At 49.1% G+C, this 20,801-nt stretch overlaps 1 protein-coding gene across 3 annotated transcripts; it reads right to left on the reverse strand.

The window, feature by feature from the left end:
• Positions 1 to 6,837: 6,837 nt before the first annotated feature.
• On the reverse strand, positions 6,838 to 20,329 carry SCN2B (sodium voltage-gated channel beta subunit 2). Of its 3 annotated transcripts, none has more exons than XM_045839842.1 (5): positions 20,077 to 20,329; positions 12,634 to 12,800; positions 12,118 to 12,328; positions 11,232 to 11,399; positions 6,838 to 6,927 (listed from the first exon to the last, which is right to left on the reverse strand). In XM_045839842.1, the coding sequence occupies exons 1-5, from the start codon at positions 20,144 to 20,146 to the stop codon at positions 6,899 to 6,901; spliced, it is 645 nt and encodes a 214-aa protein (XP_045695798.1). In that variant the 5' UTR covers positions 20,147 to 20,329; the 3' UTR covers positions 6,838 to 6,898. The 3 variants fall into 3 exon arrangements, with proteins under 3 accessions (XP_045695798.1, XP_045695807.1, XP_045695795.1); XM_045839851.1 differs by lacking the exon at positions 6,838 to 6,927 and adding an exon at positions 16,015 to 16,173 and having other exon boundaries at positions 7,473 to 11,399; XM_045839839.1 differs by lacking the exon at positions 6,838 to 6,927 and having other exon boundaries at positions 7,473 to 11,399.
• Between the last annotated feature and the right edge of the window lie 472 nt (positions 20,330 to 20,801).

The following is a 20,801-nucleotide window of genomic DNA, read 5'->3' on the forward strand; positions in this document are numbered from 1 at the left end:
ACCTGACTATGAAGACTGACTGAGATATTATTGCATGTGAAAGTGCTTAGCAGAGTGCTAGGCATAAAGTAAGTCTACAGTATATTTTATCTCTTACTATTCTCAAAGAGGTCTGTGGCCCCAAAAGGCTAAGTCTCTTTCCATCTCCAGGTTTGCACACTCACTCTGTCCTTTCCTGGGCAGTTCCTGACACTAGGTCAACAGGCCCAAGCATACACACTGCCCACTCTATTTTTACAGCAGGGGTCATATTTCTCAGAGCAGGAGGCTGAGGTGAGACAGGAGGTGAGCCAAAAGGGAAGGAAAGTGACCCCTGCCCTGAGTAGGAGGGGAGGGGCTAGAGCTGCCTGGATATCTTTAGATCCTGGTGACAGGAAAAGGTACCTACCAGTTTACTGTTTGACCTCTACCTTCCTTGCTGCCTTACTGTTCACCCGTTCTTAGAGCCAGACAGGTCCTTGGAAAACCCACATACTTCACAGATGAAGAAACAGGCCCAGAGTGGTCAAATGTGTGGCTCAAGGTCACAGAGAAAGTGACTCTTAAAGCCAGGCTTAGGACCTCTTCTGTTATCTGCTTTGCACCTCTGAACCCCAAGTTCTCCTCTAAAGAACTTCAGGAGGGCTCTGCAGCTGGGGAAAGTGCTTGAGAAATGCACTAGCAACAGGAGGATTTTTACATTTATAGAGCACTTTCCTCAAAAATTCTCAAAACACTCGTCCATTAATCAAGCTTGTAGGATCCTCCTGAGGGTACCAGGGGAGAGGATGCCAGGGGAGGGGCAACAAAAGGTGAGTTCCTTCTCTCCTTTTGAAAAGTATCTCTTTGAGGAACCCTGCCTGATTCACCCACTCAGGAGCCCCCAGTCTGTGGGTGCAGATGGGAAGAACTGCTTGGGGAAGAACACCGTCATCCCTTTCTCTTCTACTGAAAGTCCCTTGAGGGTGGAGATGGTGGCATAAATATAGCCCTCAGCTATACCCCAATAATCTTGATTCTTGGTGATGGGTAGTGCACACTCAGGTCTTAGAGGAACTGGCTCAGAAATACCCTGGGAGCAAGTTTTCAAGGATGCAGAGAGGGATCGAGCCCATGCCAAGGAGCTGTCAAGGAGCTCAGGCCGGAAGAGATAGGCCCTAGATTTAAGGGGAAGGAGATTATTTTCTTTGGGGAGGAAGGTCATGTAGGTTCTTTGCTGCAGTTAGTCCAACAGCCCTGAGGCCAGGTGATGCCCTCAGTTCCTGCCCCCCCAGGGAACTGGATTGGAGCTAGGAGGGAGAACAGGTATAGGGGGTCGGCGTGTAATGGGGAAGTGGCACCAGCAGTAATGGGAGCAGAGCTCCAGCTCCTGGCCTCTGAGAGATGTTCTTACATGGACTCACCCATGGGGACAGTCCCCCCTTCTACCATGGTGGGGAGATAAAAGTTTCCATCTCCTGGCAGTTCCCAGAAAGCCAGCCAAGCCCCCAGCAGGGGAGGAAGGGAAAGGGAGAGCTCTGATGAGGTTTCCTGAGCTATTTTGAGAGGGGTTCCTAAGTAACAAGAGCCTCACAGGGAGCCTCCTCCCCTCTGGTTCCCTTATTGCCCTTGCCTGATGCCTGCCTCTCCCCCTCATCCCCCATAAGTCCTAGCAGCTCCTGGCTCCTGTAGGACATTGCAGTAACAGCCTGACTGGGCTCTTAGAGGCAAAGAACACAGTCTCTGCAGGGAGCCCTCGCATCCGCACCTCACAGCTCCTCTTCTACCAGCCAGCCTGGGTAAACCCCTGGAGCTGCTTCCCCTCTCCACTTTCACTAAGCATCCCTCTGGTTATAAGCAGGGTGCAACCTCAGGGTGGTGGGAACTGAGACTCTCTGCATGTGTTAACTTGAAGTTAAATGCCCCCAAATCCTTCTGCCTTTCAGTTTGGGGCTGCCAGGTACTACCTGGAATAACTCCTTCCAGTGTATCTAGGTCTGTTTATTCCCTGCCCATCCCTACTCACTAATTTTTCCATCCAGCTCAGAGTGCCGGCTTGTCTTCAGCCACAGTCTCTGCATCTACTGAAGTCTGGCAGGTACCACGGGGGTTAACAGGACAGCATGCACCAAACCAACCATCAGGCGTGCAGCTTAGCAGTCTAGCATGGAACTGGTACTGGCCACTCACCCACTGCTCCCCAGCCCACCTCAAATCAGCAAGTTAGAATAAAGATTAGCCCTTCCTCCTGAACCCTCCTCACCCATCTCCACTTTCTAAGGGTCCTGGGCACAGGTAGGTAGGCAGCTACCTCCTCCATCTCTTTCTTCCGCTTTTTGTTTTCTGCCTCATTGTGTCCAAACATCCTTTCAGGCAAAGGGGAGTGGAGAGCCCCAGACGGATAAACTAATTAGAAGGCAGAGGGAGGAAAGAGCTGAAATATCCTGACCAGGGAGATGCTCACTGGATAGTCCTGAACTAGATAGGGGTGTATGCCAACTTTCAGGAGCAGGCATCTGCTTCCCCACAGCAGCTCAGAAATGGGGTGAGTCATGGGCATCTCTTTGTTCTGGGGCACACTGGGATGGGAGGTGAAGCCCCAGGGCAGAGTCTTAACCAATCTACCTAGTAGCCCAGAGCTGTGTTTACCTCTCTGCTGCATAGGTTACCATGCCGCCTACACTCCCATAAAGGGACAGTGGGGGCACAGGAAGGCTGAGTGCTAGAGGCATTGGGAGGGTTTGTCATTCAGCCTGGCTGCCCATGGGACTGCCTTGTCAGCTGAATGGAGATGTCCTCCTGGAACCCAAGACCTAGTCCTGACCCTGAACTGGGCAGTGAGAGGAGTGTAAAATGGTATGCAGTGCCAGACATGCTCCCTGAATGTTCTGGCCCCATCAGCTATGAACATTTTAGTGCAGGAGCAGTGATCTTGCAAAGTGAGGAGAGAGGGAGGATCTGGAGTAGGAGATGAGATGTGGCAGGGGAAGAAGGTCGGGGAGAGATGGAGAAACTGAGAGAAAGGAAGTGTGGGAGTAGAGGAGCGTCTCCCTGGAGTGAAGGGTAACTTGGAGAAGTTGAAATGTGACACAGGCCAAGGAGGAGGGGTAGGGACAGGGCGACAACTGGCCAGCAGGTGAAGAAGTGGTTTTTACAGGCTTTCAGAAGCCAAGAGAAAAGGTGGCCAGCAGAGGTCAGAGCTGTTTGCATAGAGCTGTGGATTCAAGAGGCAGAGTGGAATATTAGGAACCTACTCAGACGGCTTTGCCTCTACTTCCAAACACTGTCACCTTTACCATGTTGTCCACAGTCACTTTGAGGTTAGCTATAAATCACCCTTTCTCCACACTCCCCTGAGTCTGTGGACTGCAAGAGGCCAGTCCACTGTCCTTTCTCACAATGTGGTGTAATAGATTTGGTGTCACACCAAAGTCTGAGTTTGACCTCTCTGCTCTTTTCTAGCCATGTCATGTTGTATATACATGTACTTAGAATAGCAGAACCTTGGTCTCCTCATCTGTGAAAGTGGGAAAAGAATGCCTATTTGGGAAGCTGTCCTGAGGATTAAACCGGCTGACACACATAGAGCACTTAGCTCAGAGCCAGGCACTCACTTAGGCAGCCGAAACTTTCTCACCTCACCCCTCCACCCTCCAGCCCCTGCTCCAAGCCCTTTCAGGCCGGATATAAATCCATCACACAGCCCTTCCCAGCAGCGTTAGGGATGGTGGAGGGCCCACATGGTGCGTGCATCCTGTGGGGCAGGGATGAGAAGGGGGAAGACTTTGGTGAAGCTGAGAGGGTGAAGGGAGGAGAAGAGAAGAGGGCTGTCACTTTTTGTCTACAGTCTTGGCTGTAAGGACAGGGGAAGCTTTGCCCTGGATGGAGGGCCAAGGATGAAAGTTAAACTTGGCCTGATCTTTAGAAAGAAATTCCTAAGGGTACTTAGCTCCTAATTTCCACCCTCTCCCAGCCTATTTCTCACTGTGCATGGGGCTTGCCACATCCCCTCTCCCAACTGCTGATAAATTGGGTAAAGATGAATAGGGTAAAGGAGAACAAACGTACAGAAGTGGCCTGGTGAAAAACATGACTAAGTAAGAAGGCAGAGGGACAGGTGCAGGTGTCATATTTATCTTCAGGCAAGCAATAGTTAATTCCACTTCTATCATTTGAATCCTAAAATGAGAACTGCAGAGGGTCATTGTCAGTAGAAGGCATCTAAAAGTGTGCCCTGGCATATGAATATTCTCAACAACCCCCAAGTCATGCTTGAGTACATTCCAGAATGGGGATCTCATTACTGCAGAGAAACTCAACCCTCTGCACAGCTCTGATTTACATTCAATTGATGTCTCTGTGTGCCAGCCCTAATGTTTTGCCTTGGGGTACAGGGGGGCATGTCTAATCCCTCTCCCCTGTGGCTACAGCCACAGCCAGTGTATCAGCCTACAGCTGTCATGCATGTTTCCCATCCAGATGGAACACACCCTCTTGATCTGCCCATTTTCCCACAGGAGTGACTCTCAATCTGTTGAGGCAAACACTTCCTAGTCCTGTGCCATCTGTTTACAGGAAATTTGTCCAGCTGAGAAACAGAGGCAGCTGTGGTTGGGGTAAAGGTGACTTTGCCATTGATATAAGGGAAAACCTGTCCCATAGAATCCCAAGTAGCCAAGCTGATGTCCAGTGTCCACTTGCCCCTTCTCCCAGCACCTCCTGGACTCTTCAGGTCTTTATTGCCAGAGAAAAGGAAAAGCTGCTTTTCCAAGCTACCCACACCCAGCATAACTACTCTCCCATGCCCACCTCATCTATTCCTACCCCCTCCATCCCATCTTTCTCCCTGTTGTAGCCAGAGCTCTCCACAGCTCTGCAGGGAAGTGGGCCCTAGGCTAGGCTAAGCTAATCTATTTTAGGACCAAATCTACATGCCATGTCAAGGTGCCAGGATGTATTTTTCAGCTGGGCTTCCTTCCTCAAGTCCTCCTGAAGCTTTTATCCACTGGGTAGTCGGGCCTATCCCAACAAAATGCTTAATGCCCTGACATTAGCATGGTAGCAGGCAGCCAGGAGTGACTAAAACCTGGTGGGTTTCAGGGTGAGGGATCTGTGGGGAGTGACAGCATAGAGCCATCTGAGACTTTCTGCGGAGCCCTGCCAGCAGTCCTTCTGAAGCCCGCAAAATGCCAATCAGGCTGCCCAGCTCGTACCCCACCAGGCATTGTCCCAGCCTCCTCTCACCTGAAGTTTCTTAGATACTACCCCCATTCCCTCAAGATGAGAGGAAAACAAATGGCCTAAGAGTGGCCCATATAGAAATCAGTCACACTATTGAGTATGGGAATGGGACTCTGGAAATGGGAGCTAACAGGTATATCTTCTTGCCTGTGAACATCAGGTCAGCCTGGTGAAGGACTTTACCTGGGAAAAAGAGACTTGGGTTTCAGCCTAGGCTCTGTCATTAGCCAACTGTGTGACTTAGGGAGAATCACTTTCTCTCTCTGAATCTCAGCTTTAAAAACTGAGCCCTTACAGGAAGCGTGGGGGCCTCTTCTAGTTAAACTCAGGCCCTGCTGGGGAGGGGCAGTCAGGAGCTTGGGCTGATGTGTGCTAAGCTATGTGCTAGGCCAGACTGGGTGTTAAGTGTTGAAAGACCAGCTGATTTGGAACCTGGTGGGCAATTCTGTCTTTGTCCTTGGCATGTCATGTGGGTTTAAGCAAGTCACTTCCTGTTTTAGTCCGCAGTTTCCCCTTTAGGAAAATCAGGAGGTTTGGCCAGATAGTCCCTGGACCCCCCTCTCATCTCTGAGGTTATAAAAATCAACTTACCCCCACTCAAGACCTGTCCTGGGACTCTGAAAGCCAGTGGCTCCACCTGAGCCCTGCGGGGGGTGTCAGTGGGAAGTGAAGGAGCAGTGAGAATTGAGAGGTTCTTGCACAGGCACCTCCATCTCAGTTGGGGGACACAGAAAGCTGATGACCAATGCTAAGCCCTAGAGTGGGAGCTAGCCTTTCCCCCACAAGGCAGCTCATTCTGCAACCAGAACTACTCCCCCAGGCTCCAAGCAGCAAGAGATTAATTTAGGGGAGATGATTGAACCAAATCCCAAAAGCCAGGCCCAGCTCCAAAGTGTCCTCCCAAGTGTTCTGGGGGAAAAACTGTAGAATGAGAAAGATGCTATCTCTACCCCAGAGGGTACAAGCAAGAATCCCCAGTGCCTTTTGCTGCTGGTCTATTCCCCTGGTTCAGTTTCCCTGACTGTTCAGCAGTAAAGCACCCTCTCCAACATCCCATTTTTGGAAGCTTCCAGAGGACAGACACCCTTTCAAACCAAGGTAACTTTGGTTCTATTAAATACCAGCCACCACTATATAATCCTGCCACTTCCTGTCTGGCTTGTCTCTTCGTAGCAGTAGTAATCCTTGCAGGCGTTAGGACTATCAATGTCAGGATCCTTCTGGAATATTCTAAAATGTATCTGGCCACTAACCATGGCATAGGTCTGTAAGTCACCAGGGAGCAAAGAGAAATGACAAACCAGGAGAAATGTAGGAACCAACCACTTTGGCATTACCTTGTCATTCAGAAAATTGAGACTTTTCTTATTTGGAAAGTACATGAGTATGTGTGTGTATGAGAGAATAAAATACAAAAAGATATAAAAACAGGGACCAAGAGAGAAAAAGACCAAGTGTGTCTGCAATAGTGGAGCCCCTAGGCCAGGGATTGCCTTTGGTCCTGAACGTAGGGCTGACTCAGTGGTATGTAAACAGGATACAGCAGTATGCAGATGGGACATGAATAACCTGACTCTTCCTCCCCCACCCGCCACCATTGGTTATGAAGTTGCAAGAGGGCAAACTGTGATCAGCTGTCATCTATTTTTCCTCTGAGTCCAGAACAGGCAAAAGAGATGTCTGCCTAGTTAGACATGGCTTAGAAACAGGACAGGAAGGATGATCCATCTGTGTGCAGAGAGAATAGACAACATCAGTGTAACAGTTAGCCCTAGGAGGCTTAAAAGATTGTCATCAAGCCCTGGTTGGTATAGCTCAGTGGATTAAGCACGGGCTGCAAATCAAAGCATTGCAGGTTTGATTCCCAGTCAGGGCACATGCCTGGGTTGCAGGCCACGGCCCCCAGCAACAGCACATTGATGTTTCTCTCTCTCTCTCTCTCTCTCCCTCCCTTCCCTCTCTAAAAATAAATAAATAAAATTTAAAAAATTAAAAAAAAAGGATTGTCATCATCCCAGAAATAACCAAGAGCCCTTCAAGAAGTAGTTTTCAGCCACCCTGTCCCCAAGGTGCTTCTGAGAGTCTTCCAGGATTCTGGGAAGGCAAAGGGGAAGAGATGAAACACGTCAATAAGAGTAGACTAAAACCTCATCCTTGGTGGGGATCTGGCAATATTAAGTTTTACCAGGAAAGGAGTGCCAAGAGTCAGGATCCTGGCAAAGCCTCAACTTACTCCACTCTGCATGCTGAAAAAAGCCACACTCAAGGAAAGCTCAGGGAAGACAATCTGTTTATTATAGCAATAGATCCAATGGAGAAGACAAACTGCAAACAAACAAACAAATAAACAAACACCACTGTGCTCCAAAAAGCAGACACATCCCAGCAGCTGGGCCACAGGGAACCATTTAAGTTTCTCTCCCACCACCTCTTCCAACCACCCTATAGTACATAAAACCTTGAGAGTACATAAAACCTTGAGAGTACATAAGTAGTTGAGTTGTCTCCTCCAAGTGCACAAAGAGGAACAAAAACATTCCATAATTTGACTTTGGTGATTCAACTCAAAACATTGAGAAATGATTGTTTCCCTCCCCAATGTATCTTTTGGGGTGGGTGTAGTGAGATGTTTTATATTCGTGTATATATAATATACCTATCCCTATGTATAGACTGTGTACAAATGCATCAGCAAGCTTTAATAAAGGAAGACATCAGCAAGAGGCACAGCAAGAGATACAGGCTGTCTATCCTTAAGACATAAGTAGAAAGGAAAGTTTCTTGATTTATCACCCGTTCCAACTGCACCAAGCCATTCCCATGGCCTGGGACTATCCTTTGGACCTGGCCAGTATTTTCAATTGTCCACCTGCTTAACCTGACTTTGTAAATACTTACCAGCCCAACCTCCCCAAGGAGATTAACAGGGAGAAATATGGATCCAATCAGCTTTTCCTTTGTATTAATTGGGAATAAATGTGATTAGTCCATATCTAGGGGGCAGAAATTTCCAAAGCCAGTTCCAAGGCACCTCAAGGCATTTTAATCCTGAATAATTGTGCTTTGTTCTTAAAAGCTAAATTCCATGGGCTGGCCAGCCCACCTCTCTTTACAATGACCCTTGATTAAAAAGAACAGACAAATAGGGGGTTCTGAGAGAGCAGGAGAGGTGGGGCAGTTGAGAAAACCAGCAGACTGGACCCAGCAGAGTGCAGTAACGGCAACATGCAGCCAGAGTAGGGCTTGAACTCCACAGTGCAGAAAAAGAAACAGCTTGCTGGTACAAACTAGAAAGCAAAGTAGAGAGCTGGCAGCTGTGGAAACATCTCATACTTTCCCACCTCTGTTAACAAAAGCTTGACTTTGTTCCCAACCTCACTGCCCTGGGGGAGGCAGCTCTATGAGACTTCTGGAGGAGATTCTAAGAGGCTTGAGAAAAAGGTGCATATGAGGGTGGGCACCTGGGGCATAGGTGGTTCCTGGTCCATCTTCATCTGCTCGGGCCCCTGAGGCCTGTGGAGAGGACTTGCCCTCCCTAGGCCCCACTGGGTCACGGCAGAGAAGAGAAGGAACCCAGAAGTCTTGGGCCACTTTACAGAGAGTTAGTATTTCTTGGAATAAACCTAAGGAATCTTACAAATAATTGTGCTAAATGTTATGAGTCCTGGAAAAAGAAAGGTCCCCAGCCAGCATCAGAACTCGTCCTCACTTGTCCCAGGAGAAGGGTACTTGAAAGGTTGCCAAAAAGTGCTATCTGCAAACTATAGAAGTGCAAACAAACACCCTTGGTTTCAGCTGGCATGAGTTATCCACACCTACCCCTCCCCTCTCCGCTGGTTGTCTTGAAAGATGGGTGATGTCTGCTTGCCCCGGGGCATTCTGGAGGCTTAGCTGACCCCCACTGGCAGTGTGTTGATTGGCAGTTAGGTACTGAACAGAAGAATTAGAATTTCAGGGTGGGCTGGACCCAACCCACCCAGGAGCTATCTGGCTGGCTGGCTGGCCACCCTCCACTATGCCTGGCTTCTCACCCTCTTCCCTGTTGTATCATCCTCCTTTCTTCCCATTCCTTCCTTCCCAGGGCTCAGATTCTGCAATCTCTTCCTTCTTCCCCAATTCCAGCCCTGGAAGTAGTAACTGCGTAGACGGAATTAGATGCACCAAAAAAATTAATCTTGGTTCCCACGGGGCTGACCTGGCAGTTCCCAACTCTGTTATGGCTTTGTGTACATCCCCAGCACCTAACACAGTGCCTGGCACATAGGAGATACTCAATAAATGGAAGTGAATTAAACTAAATCTCCTATATGCTCCCTCCCCAAACTGACCATCTAATTGGCAGGGGCAGAGAATGGTCCCTGAGACTGTCACTGTCTGGTCTCCACCCCTTTCCCCCAGACTCATTCCTGCTCTGAGCTTTGACTCCCTGAGCCTGGGCAGGACCTGAGCTCCTGGAAAGCCGGGAAGAGGCTCAGCCTAGGGCATGGGATGGGGCATTGCCAGTGGCTCTGTCTTCATTGTCATCATCCCATCCCTGCCTCAGTCACAGCCTGGACAGGCTGGGCTCCTGGGAGGTGAGTATACCTCCCTCACCTCACCTCACCTCCCTCCCTCCTTCCCTCCCAGTCCACAGAGGCCCCTCCCACAAGGACAACTAGGGCTCTGTGAATTCAAACTGGAGACTGAGGAGTCAGAGAAGATGACAGGACCCTCTATTTTTGTCAGTTTGAACCTCAATTTCCCCATCTGTAGTATGAGTGACTTGGCTAGTTGATCTCCAAGGTAGCATTCTTTACATCATCAGTTTCTCTCCCTCTTTTGAGCTACCCTCTAAACTGTGAATAAAATGGCAGTGAATGTTGGATCCCCACAAATGCTACTTTCTTTTCCACAAGAGTATTGTTGGGGTGAGGAGGATGTAACATGGCTCTAGATGTGACATGGCCACAGCATCTCCCCCCATGCTTCCCTTAGGGCATTCCCTTCCCTGGTCTCTAGTCAGAAGTCAGCTAAAAATTGCTGAGGGTAACTGGGAAAGTCTGAACAGAAGCTCCAAATGAAGCCCCCACTCTGCACATCAAGTTCTCTGCCCGTGGCACCCAGCCCCTCCTCATCTCTGCACCTTGGCTGCTCCCAGCCCAGACTGATGGTCATCCTGTTAGAGAAGGCAGTCTGCAGTAAGCTCATTTTACAACTGAGCCCCACCTCAGCAGTCCCTTGGCTGATGGAAATTTATCTCCTGTTGGTGGGCAGCTGTGGTGGAAAATGACTTGGACAGCACGGCCCACCATGATTCAGCTGAGCTCTTCAGTACACTCTCACCAAAAATCTGAAGGCATCACCAGCCAACAGAAAACCACAGGCTTCTGGGGTAGCAGCCATCAATGGAGAAGATGAAAGCAGAGCTCCCTGGACCAAGGTTCATCTCCATTTGCCTCTGGTTTTGGCTTTCCTTCAATGCTCAGAAAATGCACAGTTGTCCCTTTAATATGCCCCACCTCCAAGTTAAAGGAACACGTCGCTACCCCCTGGCCTGACAAGGCTGCTCTAGGCTGGGAGTAGAGCCCATATCCCACTCATGGGTCTTCTCTGAAGCTGCTACCAGATGCATCCGTGCACTGAGCAGGCTGGACAGCTGACCCTCTCCTCCACTACTGCTCACCCTGGGCCCCTTCTCCCTGGGGCCCTCACACATGCCTCTTGCCTTCTCTCAGGGACTGGCAGTTTTGAACCCACTTCTCCCTCCCCCAGGGGCCACACACACACCGTACACCATGGCAGTTTTCTCAAATTAAAGAAAGGTGGGTTACTCTTGGTGCAGAGTGGGGAATACAAAGTGAGGGGTTCAGGAGGTACCAGGTTGGCCCTGGGATCCTGGTTTGAGAGAAGCACACCAGAGAGGGCAGGCAGGGGCACGCTGTACAAGGTGGAGTGGGAGAAAGGGCACAAGGGGGCCACAGGGAGAACAGGGCATGAGGGGGCCGCAGGGACAGCCACCTGTTACTTGGCACCACCGTCAGCATTGCCCTCACCATCTGTCTTGCCCTCCTCCTCAGTCTTCAGGTCATCCGTGCTCAGTTTCTGCTCTTTTTTCCTCCTCACGCACTTCACTATCATCAGCACCAAGATGACCACAGCCAGGAACCCCCCCACAGAGGCTCCCACGATCACTGCCACTGTGGAATCCCGCTCAGGGGGCTCTGGAGAGGGAAAAGAAAGAGACTCACTGAACACTAGAGCTGGAAAAGGGAGCCTGCCCACTGTCCCCTGCTCCCACAGTATGTGTGGGGTGCTCCTGATTTTACTCTCCTCCAGAAAGAACTGTGGGCAAAACCAAAAATCAACCCAGGCTGTTTATCTCTAAGTACCCCACCCCCCAAATCCCAGGATGCCCAGAAGCCTCAGGGGAGGGCAGTATAAGGCAGTATTTAAGAGCATGGATTTTGAGATCAAATAGACCCAAAATTGAGTCCTGATTTTGTTACTAATTGTGTGATCTTAGATAACATGCTCTCTAAGCCTCAGTTTCCTCATTTGTAAAATAACAGTACCTCCCTCATAATGTTTTATGAGGATGAAATATGATAATGCATATAGAGTTTAGTCCTATAACAGAGCATAGTAAGTGTCCCATAAATGAATGCTCCTATAATGATTCCTAAGATCATGATCATGATTGATAGCATTATAAGGACTCTCTGAGACATGTTCCCATGTTCTTAAGCGCTGGAGGGAGGAATATAGATGCTCTGTACCCAACACAAGCTGTTGATCCCTCTGCTCAGGAAGACACAGCCTCTCCCAAGGAGCCCTGAGCTAATGCCACTAGAGAACAGTTGTGGAGAGTCACTGGCCAGGAGCAGTCAGGGGTCTGCACTGCAGCCATTGCAGCCCTGCTCCCCTCTGCCTGCCCCTCACCTTCCATGAGGACCTGCAGGTGGATCCTGCCATGGCCACGGTGGCGGTCAGGTGGATTCATGATATAGCAGTTATATAGGCCTTCATCCTCGATTCGCACGTTTTTCAGCGTCACTGACACATCGTATTTGCCAGGGTTCCCCGAAAACTCCACGCGGTCTCGAAATCGCTCCAACTTCAGATTAATGATCTTCATGCGGAACTGGAGGAACTAGAGGTGCGCAAGGGACAAGATGGGGGACTGGATGAGCAAGGAGCTGCAAGGAGAATGGGATGCCCCCCTCCCATGTACTCTTTTACCTGGAAGACAGACAGTTAGCTCCAGACCTCCACCACCCCTCCCAGGGCCACCCGGACATGACAACACCCCTTTGGCCGAAGCCCTATGGAGCAAACAGCCCACCAAGGTACTACAGGGTCCTGGTCCAGTGTAGGGGCAGGTGGTGGGAAAGGTGGGCCTCATGATGCATGGGCTCCTGCCTCCTTCCCCAACCCTACCTACATCCCAGGACTCACCATCTCCTCAGAGCAATTACTACACTCCTGGTAAGTCCAGTTCAGGGAGAACTGTTTGTGGTTCACTGTGTAGCAGGAGTTGAAGGTGCAGGCCAGGCGGGCATCAGAGCCATTGAGCACATTGAGGGTAGTAGGTACTGTGACTTCCATGTTCCGCCCTGGTGGCACTACGGACAAATCCACAAGCTGGTGAGTATTCTGGCTGACAGGACCAGGGAAAGGCAAGCCTGCCATAGCTGGTGAGAAGTGGAGCAGAGCTATGGCCAAGGGCTGGGTCCCTTATGGCTGAAATTAGCAAGGGGGCAGGGTGGAGTGGGCAAAGCTCATAAGGAGTAACTGATGTGGCCCTGGGGGTAAAATAGGGAGAGAACAAGGCTGGGGTAGAGAGACACTAAATCATCTGTCAAGCAGGGACAAATGGCCTCAAGCCTTTCCTAAGACCATTATTGGGCAGCCCCTCCCCCTAGCCATCCTGCTCCAGTCCTGCCATTGCTGCCTGCTACCTTGGAAAAAAAATTTCACTGAGCTGGCGTCAGTTTCTCCCATCTTCTCCACCATTTCCAACCATTTCTGCAGCACTGAGCACTGAGGACAAATAGAAACTCCGAAGGCCTCACACTCTGTGCCCCAAGGCCAGAGCAGTGCCCAGCCCAGCTCCTTTACCATCCCCAGGTTTCCAGCAGGCAGGGAAGAGGGCAAACAAGCAGTGGGAGGGAAGAGGTACCCCAGAAGAAGAGACCAAGGGACCAAGTGACCAAGTGATGGGTCTACAAGGACAAGAGTCCCTTTGGAGAGGTCAGGCCTGGAAATGCTGCAGAAAAAAACCTGATCAACAGGGAGGGGACAGCAGATTTCTGTGGAATTCTACCCAGTGTAGGAGAGCTGGATATGGGACTGAGAAAGGCCGGTGCCATTCTGACATTCTAAGCAGAGCAGAGTCTAGCTAGGGTGAAGCTGTAAGCTAAAGCTGCAGTGCCCTCTATGGGACAGAAAGCCTGCAGCACAAACTTTAAGGCAGGGGTGTCAACCTCATTTTCACCGGGGGCCACATCAGCCTCCCAGTGACCTGCAAAGAGCCAAAATAATTTTAGGACTGTATAAATGTAACTATTCCTTAACTGTTAAGGAGTTGAAATTACATTTGGCCCTTTGAAGGCAACCACAAGGCTGATGTGGTCCCTGGAGAAAATGAGTTGGACATCCCTGCTTTAAGGGGACACACACTCTCAAGGTCATGCAATGCCTCTTTAAATTTTACACCCAGGCACCTCACTTGCCTTACTTGAATCCTGGCCTTAATTCTAAGATTCTCTGCCGATACTGGCAAAGCCTCATCCCAAAAGATTAATTTATTTATAGAGGACAAACAGTAATGTTTAGCATCAATCATTCATTCACTCATTTACCAAATATTTATAAACTACCTACTATGTTCTCAGTCTAGGCCCTGGCAGATATTGTTGTGAACCAGACAGGCAGAGCTGCTGCAACATGGAGCTTGTATTCTAGGGAGGGGACAGAAGTTAACAAGGAAAGAAAAGAATAATGTGACTTTTGGTAGTGATACATGGCAAGAGTTGTAAGAAATAAAACAAGGTAATAGTGTGTTTTTTATCAGAAGTCAGGAAAGACTGCTCTGAGTAGTTGACATGCAGGTGGCCCCTGGCTAAACTGAGGGAGTGAGCTGTTTGAAGTTTGAAGGACTCAAGTTCCAAGACAGTAGAATATCAAAAGGAAAGTCCCAGTGGTTACATTGAGTTTCGTGTGTTTGAGGCATAAGGAATAGTGTGATCAAGAGGGTATATGGTGAGACCTGAGGTCCAAGAGTAAGGCAGGGACAAAGTTCAGGGTCTGTGGGCCTGAACATGGACTCAAATCTAATTTCTTGGAGTGAGACAGGAAACCACTAGGGACTGGGAGCAGGGGCAACTAGGAAGCTGTCCAGGCAAAAGCTGTTCCTGTCTCTACAGGACTAGTATACACATAGAGGTCTGATCAGATGTGAGTTCAACCCCAGCTCTGCCTTCGATCAGTTGCAAGACCATGGGCAAGATCCTTCACCCTCTAAGCCTCTTTCCCCTCCTCTGTAGAATGCAGCTGATGACCCCACGTCCTGGCGTTGTTACAATAATTAAACAAGACAAAATATATAAAGCACAGTGCAGTCTGCCTGATAGTAAGTGCTCAACAATTGGGAGCGCTCATCTTAAATTCTCCTCGAGACCCATTCACCTAGACAGGAAGGGCTCTGAGGCAGTCTCCTGGCAGAGGGCACCTCAGAGCATGGCCCCTGCAGGACTCCATTTTCCAATTGTTCTGTTGCGCAAAGCTGCAGGGCCCCATCCCACTGCAGCCTGGAAGGGGAGATACCAAGTCCTTCTGCCCAGCCTGGCCCTTAGGATGAGTGGCCAGGCCAGTAGGCAGAACTTAAGAGCAGGAGACACTCTGAACTGCTGGCCCTGGAAGCTGTAACGAAGAAGTCCTAGCCTAGATGGGATAGGCATGCAGACCCACCTGCAAGGCCAGGTCTCCCAGGTATGCACTAAGGTGCTCATTAGGGGAGTATGAACTGGAGAGGGTGAGTAGGCCCACCAAGAAGAACAAAGCCCGGTTCTTCTCTCTCCACATTCATAGCCATTATGAAAGCACCTTGCACAGCTCCAGGCAAGGAGAAGGTGTGCAGAAAATGCCGTCTCCGCCCCCGCTCTGCACAGGCAGAGAAATCTGCAGAGAAGGAACCTGGCGGGGCCTTGTCCTGAGCTTACCTCATCTCCTAGGAACTCTCTGCTTCTCTAGCACTTTCTCTTGAGAGGGTCTGCTACCTTCCCAGGGTCCCCAGCCAAAGGAGCCTCCAAGTGACACCAGGAAGTAGGAGCTGTAAATCTGGCTGACCCATCCATCCTTGGCCTCTGTCCTGTCTTAGCCCATGACATCATTCCTATTAGAACTTGAACCCAATGAGACAGCACCATTCATATTGAAGAAGACAGCACCCTGCCATGTAGGAGGTCAGCGACATGGGGACCAATGGGCCTTTGGTGGCTGGCAGGAGTGGGTACAGAGAGGTGCAACGTAGGGTCCTTCCCCAGAATCCAGGACATTGAGGGCCTGCAGGAAGCATACTAGGTGGAATACGCATGCCCTCTACTGGTCAGAAAGGTCCACAGCCAAGTCCCAACTGCAGAGTAAAGGAACAGGGAGTTACCATTCAGAGGAAGCCACAGCAGGAACCCTCAGGAATTGTAGACCTAGCCCCACTGTCTTACCAGTGGGGAAAGTGAGGCCCTGAGAGAGAGAGAGACACACACACACACACACACAGAGTATGGGGCAAGCTGGGATCAGAACCATGTTTCTGACTCCTGGTCCATAACACCTCACCTGGATCTCAGGCTCAAGCCGGGAGCTTTAGGCCTTTCACCCATCCAGGCCCTCATTAAAAACAAGTAAACCATCCCAACAAGGTCAGAGCTGTAAGCAAAATCTTGATCACTTGATGAATTCCGCAGCTTCAGGAAAGTACCCAATCCACAGCTAGGGCTACAAAAGGATATAATAACAACAAGGTGCTTACTGTGTTATAGGCACTGTTTAAGCACTCTGTAGGTATTACCATGTTTAATACTTACAACACTATTACACCTCCACCTTCCCAATGAGGAAATTAAGCAAAAAGCAGTTAAATGATTAGCCCAAGTTAGCTGAGCAGCAAAGCTAGATTTGAACCCAGGATGCCAGGTTCTAGACAGAAGGTTGAGGGATTGAGGCCGGGTAGGGAGGGTGTGATTGTTTTTCAGGGTGTCCCCAGGATCAGACCTCCTGCTATCTACATAGTAGGTCCAGCCACCACTTCTGTGCAGGCTTGCTTGCCAAAGGCGAATGTTTCTGTTTAAAGGAACTTCCATACAAGGGAAGCCCGTAGTCTTCCTGGTTGTTTGTTTGGCACCAGCCAGACCTGGGGCCTGGATCTCTTGGAAGTGATGATCAACAGGGGTGCAATAAGGATGTAGATTTTTATCTTAGTTCCAAACCGCACTAGTGCCAGGCCTCCCCATGTTCCTCTGGCCCTCAGGCCCCATTGTCATTCACTGTTTTCACTGGTTCATCTTACAGCAATCACAAAAGTTTGCTCACCTCTTGCCAAACACTATCTCTTGCAGACTAGAAGCTAATTCTCCTCACTCCTCTTTCCAACCCTGTATCAAACTATGAAGCAGGTTTACTTTCTGCTTGGTTAAAAAAAAGGAGTGAGAGTGTAAGCAGAGAAATTACCTCTAAGATCTTCTGGACCACACTGTTTCCTGGGGCAGCCCCGGCCTCTCAAGCAAGTGTGGACCCCAGCCCCTGATCCCTGCACTGACTTACCATTCAGACCTACCCTGGGCTTCCCTCAAGGCCCAGTCCACTCCTGTGCAGCCATGACAGAAATTCACCCCAAACCTCCACTGGCTTCCTGTTGCTCTCAGGATCAAGTCCAGGCCCCTGCACTCGGTTTCCAAGCCCTTTGCACTCTGGGACCAGACTCCATGCTCATGTCCTGTCCTGCCAGCTTCCAACCCTCCATACTTCCTCCACTCCAGTGACCCCAGAGTTCTTACTTTCCTGAAAACACCACCCTCTCTCACTGTTCCTTTTTTGACAACGTAACACATTTTTGCCTCAAGTTGGGAAGCTAATTCACCCTTCTGCACCTGGGATCCTCCCACTTATACTGCAGATGCCAGCTCAAAAAGTATCACCTGACAGGCTCCCAGTGCCTGTGTCCTCTCCCCAGCCCTGTTCTACCGATTCCATATGGCTGGAAGTCAGAATGGCATAGTGGCCTAGACCAGGGCTCTTAGTGCCCTGATCTGATCTTAGGCAACATAGTTAACCTCCCAGCACCACAGTTTCCACACCTATGAAATGGGGTACAACAATAGGACCTCCATTTTGGGGCTGTTGTGAGGATTCAATAACTTACTAGTGTATAAAGTTCACAGCAGTGCCTGGCACATAGTCCAGGACAAAAGTTAGCCACTATTACTCAGCATATTCAATGCTGGGTTACTATTGTTTGTTTATGTGCCTGCATCTCTCCTAAGGCTCTGAGGAACTGATTCTTATTCATCCTGGCATCCCTGGACCCAGAACAATATGTGACACTCAGTAGCAGTCTGTAGAAGAAAGGAACGGCATCGCCCCCTCCCCGCTGTGTCTGGGTCCCAACAGCAGATATGTTCAGTGGGCCTGAGTGAGGACCAGTCTCCACTTCTGGCTTTGCCCAACATAACCCAAACTTTGGTAACCAAGCCAATGACCATAGAGCCAATGGTCTTGAGAAAAACTCTGGGACAGCCCAATCATTTTAATTGTTTCTAGCTAAAAACTAGTCTTCCATGCTTTTGTTGTGTACAGCAGATTGCCCAGCTTTTCCCCTTTGCCAGCTGTGTAGTCATCCTCACCAACTCAGTCCCTGACAGTATCCTCCCTTGTCACTTATAGCATCCCTCCATCTTGAGGACTGATGCTACTACAACCCCCAAAGTTTCATTCTCCACCTCAGCCCTCAGCCTTGGAGTGCTAGAGTGAGCCTCACCACAGCACCAGTCAACTTATGTTCAGCATTTCCCTGCCCGCATCCTCTCCTCACCCATGTTTGCAGAGGCTTCAGCTTCCTCCCATCACAACGTCACAGCCTCCATGCCCTATCATCCTCACCCCAGAATCCATCTTTCCCTAAGTCACATCCTCCTCCTGGTTATGGAGCCCCTTCACTTAAATAAAGCTGCCTCTCTCCTGCAGGAAGCTCCCCCTAACTCCAGATGGAGGTCCCCGGTCCTTCATCCCCAACTTTTTGCATGTAATTGAGATTCTCTGATCAATTAGGTTAATAGAGCAGTAACATTTCTCGAACATTGGGAGCATTAGAGGTCAACAGTTAAGAACTTGCTGCAGTCAGACAAACAGGCATTCAAATCTCAGCTCACTTTAAACTCATCATATGACCTTATTGGGCAAGTTACTTAACTTCTCTATACCTGTTTCCTCACCTGTAACATGAGGATAATAACAGTATCTACTTCATACAATTACTGACTACTGCAAGGACAAAACAAGTTGTACAGTGCCTGGGCATGTGAAATACATTCATAAAGGTTATTAACCTATTGTTGAGCACCTGACTCACTTACATGCCAGACACAAAAACCCACGCGGCAGGTATTCTCCAGTTTACCCATAAAAGCACTGAAGCTCAGAGGGTTTGAGTAACTTGCCCATGGATATGAAATAAATGACAAAGGTGGCCTCCAATCCAGATCAGATTCCACGGTTCATGCTCTTTTTTCCTGTCACACATACCAGCTCTGTTGTTAGTATGTCCAGTAACTCAGCAAAGTTAATAAGTCTTATCATGTAGGCTTCCAGGGGCTCTGCACTGTCTCTGTTTAGCACTCCTGCCAAATAATCTATCCAGCACAGCACACCAGAGGGAGGGAGGGAGGGAGGGAGGGAGACAGAGGCTATGTGATGGGGAATATTCCCACTGACAATCCTTGGACTTCGCTGCCAACTGCTATGCCAGCAATGAATACGTTTAGGAGCAAGAATGAAACTACCTATAAAGCAATATTGCGAATAACTATCTAGCCCACCTATCCACCAAAAAATCCATGAATGGTCAAATATGAAATTAACATTTGAATCACTTGAGAGGGCAGTCTGCAAGGCAAGACTGGGCTGGACATCTCTGAGACATGGTCTTAAAGGGCCACGGCCTCACTGGCCCTTGATTTCCTTTTCCTTTTTTTTCTTCTGGATCTCTTCACCTGACCCTTCCCCAACTCCATGTGGCCCAAGACAGAGGTGCCTTCTCTGTCAGTGTCTGTGGCAGTAAATCTCCTCACAATCCAGAGATCATTCCTCAAGCTTCCCACTCACTCCCCAACACATTGCAAAAAATCAGTGATAATAGGTTTCCAGGAAGCCAGACCCAGATTCAACCTTCAGCCCCCAACTACCCCACACAGTGTCTCCTAATACCATAAATCCAGCAGATTCCAAGGATCAAGGTTCACAAAAGAAGCTCCTTAAAGGAGCATTAAGTCTCAGGACCCCACGTTTGCAGCAGCATTTTAAAAAATCCATAGCCTCTGGATGGATCTACATGCCTGCTCCCCCCACCCTCAATACACACACACACAGGTCCAATTCAAGGCTATCCAAACAAAAATCGGCTCCCCTGACAACTGTCATCCCTGAGCAACACCGAGCATTTCTGTGACCAAGCAGTCCCAGCCTCATACAGTCCCCACCACTGTCTCCCCAGTTCAGGCACCTTTCTTCCCAAGGGCACCAAAGAGAAGCTCCAGCCACATCTTTCCTGCCCCTACCCCCATCCTCTTCCAGTCATGGCTGCCTTTCTGGACCCTCAGAAGCATGCAGATGCGCAGTGTAACTTACCCAAAGAGAGAAAGAGACTGAGCCCCGTGAGGCTGAAAGCAGGGCGAGGTAGCCAGGCATCTTTGTGCATTTTCAGAGACTGAGATGTTAATCAAGATATGGGAGAGGGTGATATGAGGGGCTGAGGGCTACAAGGGAGGAATTGTTAGGTACTAAAAAAAAATGCACGGATGTACTTCAAAGACACATACAACGTTAAGGAAGCTTTATTTTCATCTCTCTAACATGGCCGGTCTGTATGTTGCTGCTAAAAAGAAACAGAGTGTGTGAGGGAGAGAGGAAAAAAGGGGGGTGGGGGGGAGGATAGAGTAAATTTTATGGTTGTTGGATTTCAAAAAGCAGGTGGGAGGGCATAAAAAGTCTTTCTGAAAAGAAGGATGCCCAGAAATTTTTACCTTCTAAAACAAGAACCAAAGCAAATCCTGTCTTTCTTCTTAACTTGAATCATTGTTGGATTTTGAAAGCTGTTAGAGGAACCAATTTATTTCAAAGCTGCTATAAAGGTGAGGGGACTGTTTTTGTCATTTAAAAACACCCCAAACGGAGGAACTTGTTTTTATGTTATTTTGAAAGGGTTCAGGAAAGTGAATCAGGAGACTTTCAGGAAGTAAGGACTTCCTCATTTTTCTAGTATTTTCACTGAAAACAGAGTATGTCAAAGCAAGCCAGTGTAAAAAAAAAAAAAAAAAGTACCTAAGAGATCTTACAATTGAATCTAATGGGAA

This window comes from Phyllostomus hastatus, unplaced genomic scaffold (genome assembly GCF_019186645.2).
Source record: "Phyllostomus hastatus isolate PE091 unplaced genomic scaffold, TTU_PhHast_1.1 phas_contig_113, whole genome shotgun sequence".
Taxonomy (NCBI): Eukaryota; Metazoa; Chordata; class Mammalia; order Chiroptera; family Phyllostomidae; genus Phyllostomus; species Phyllostomus hastatus.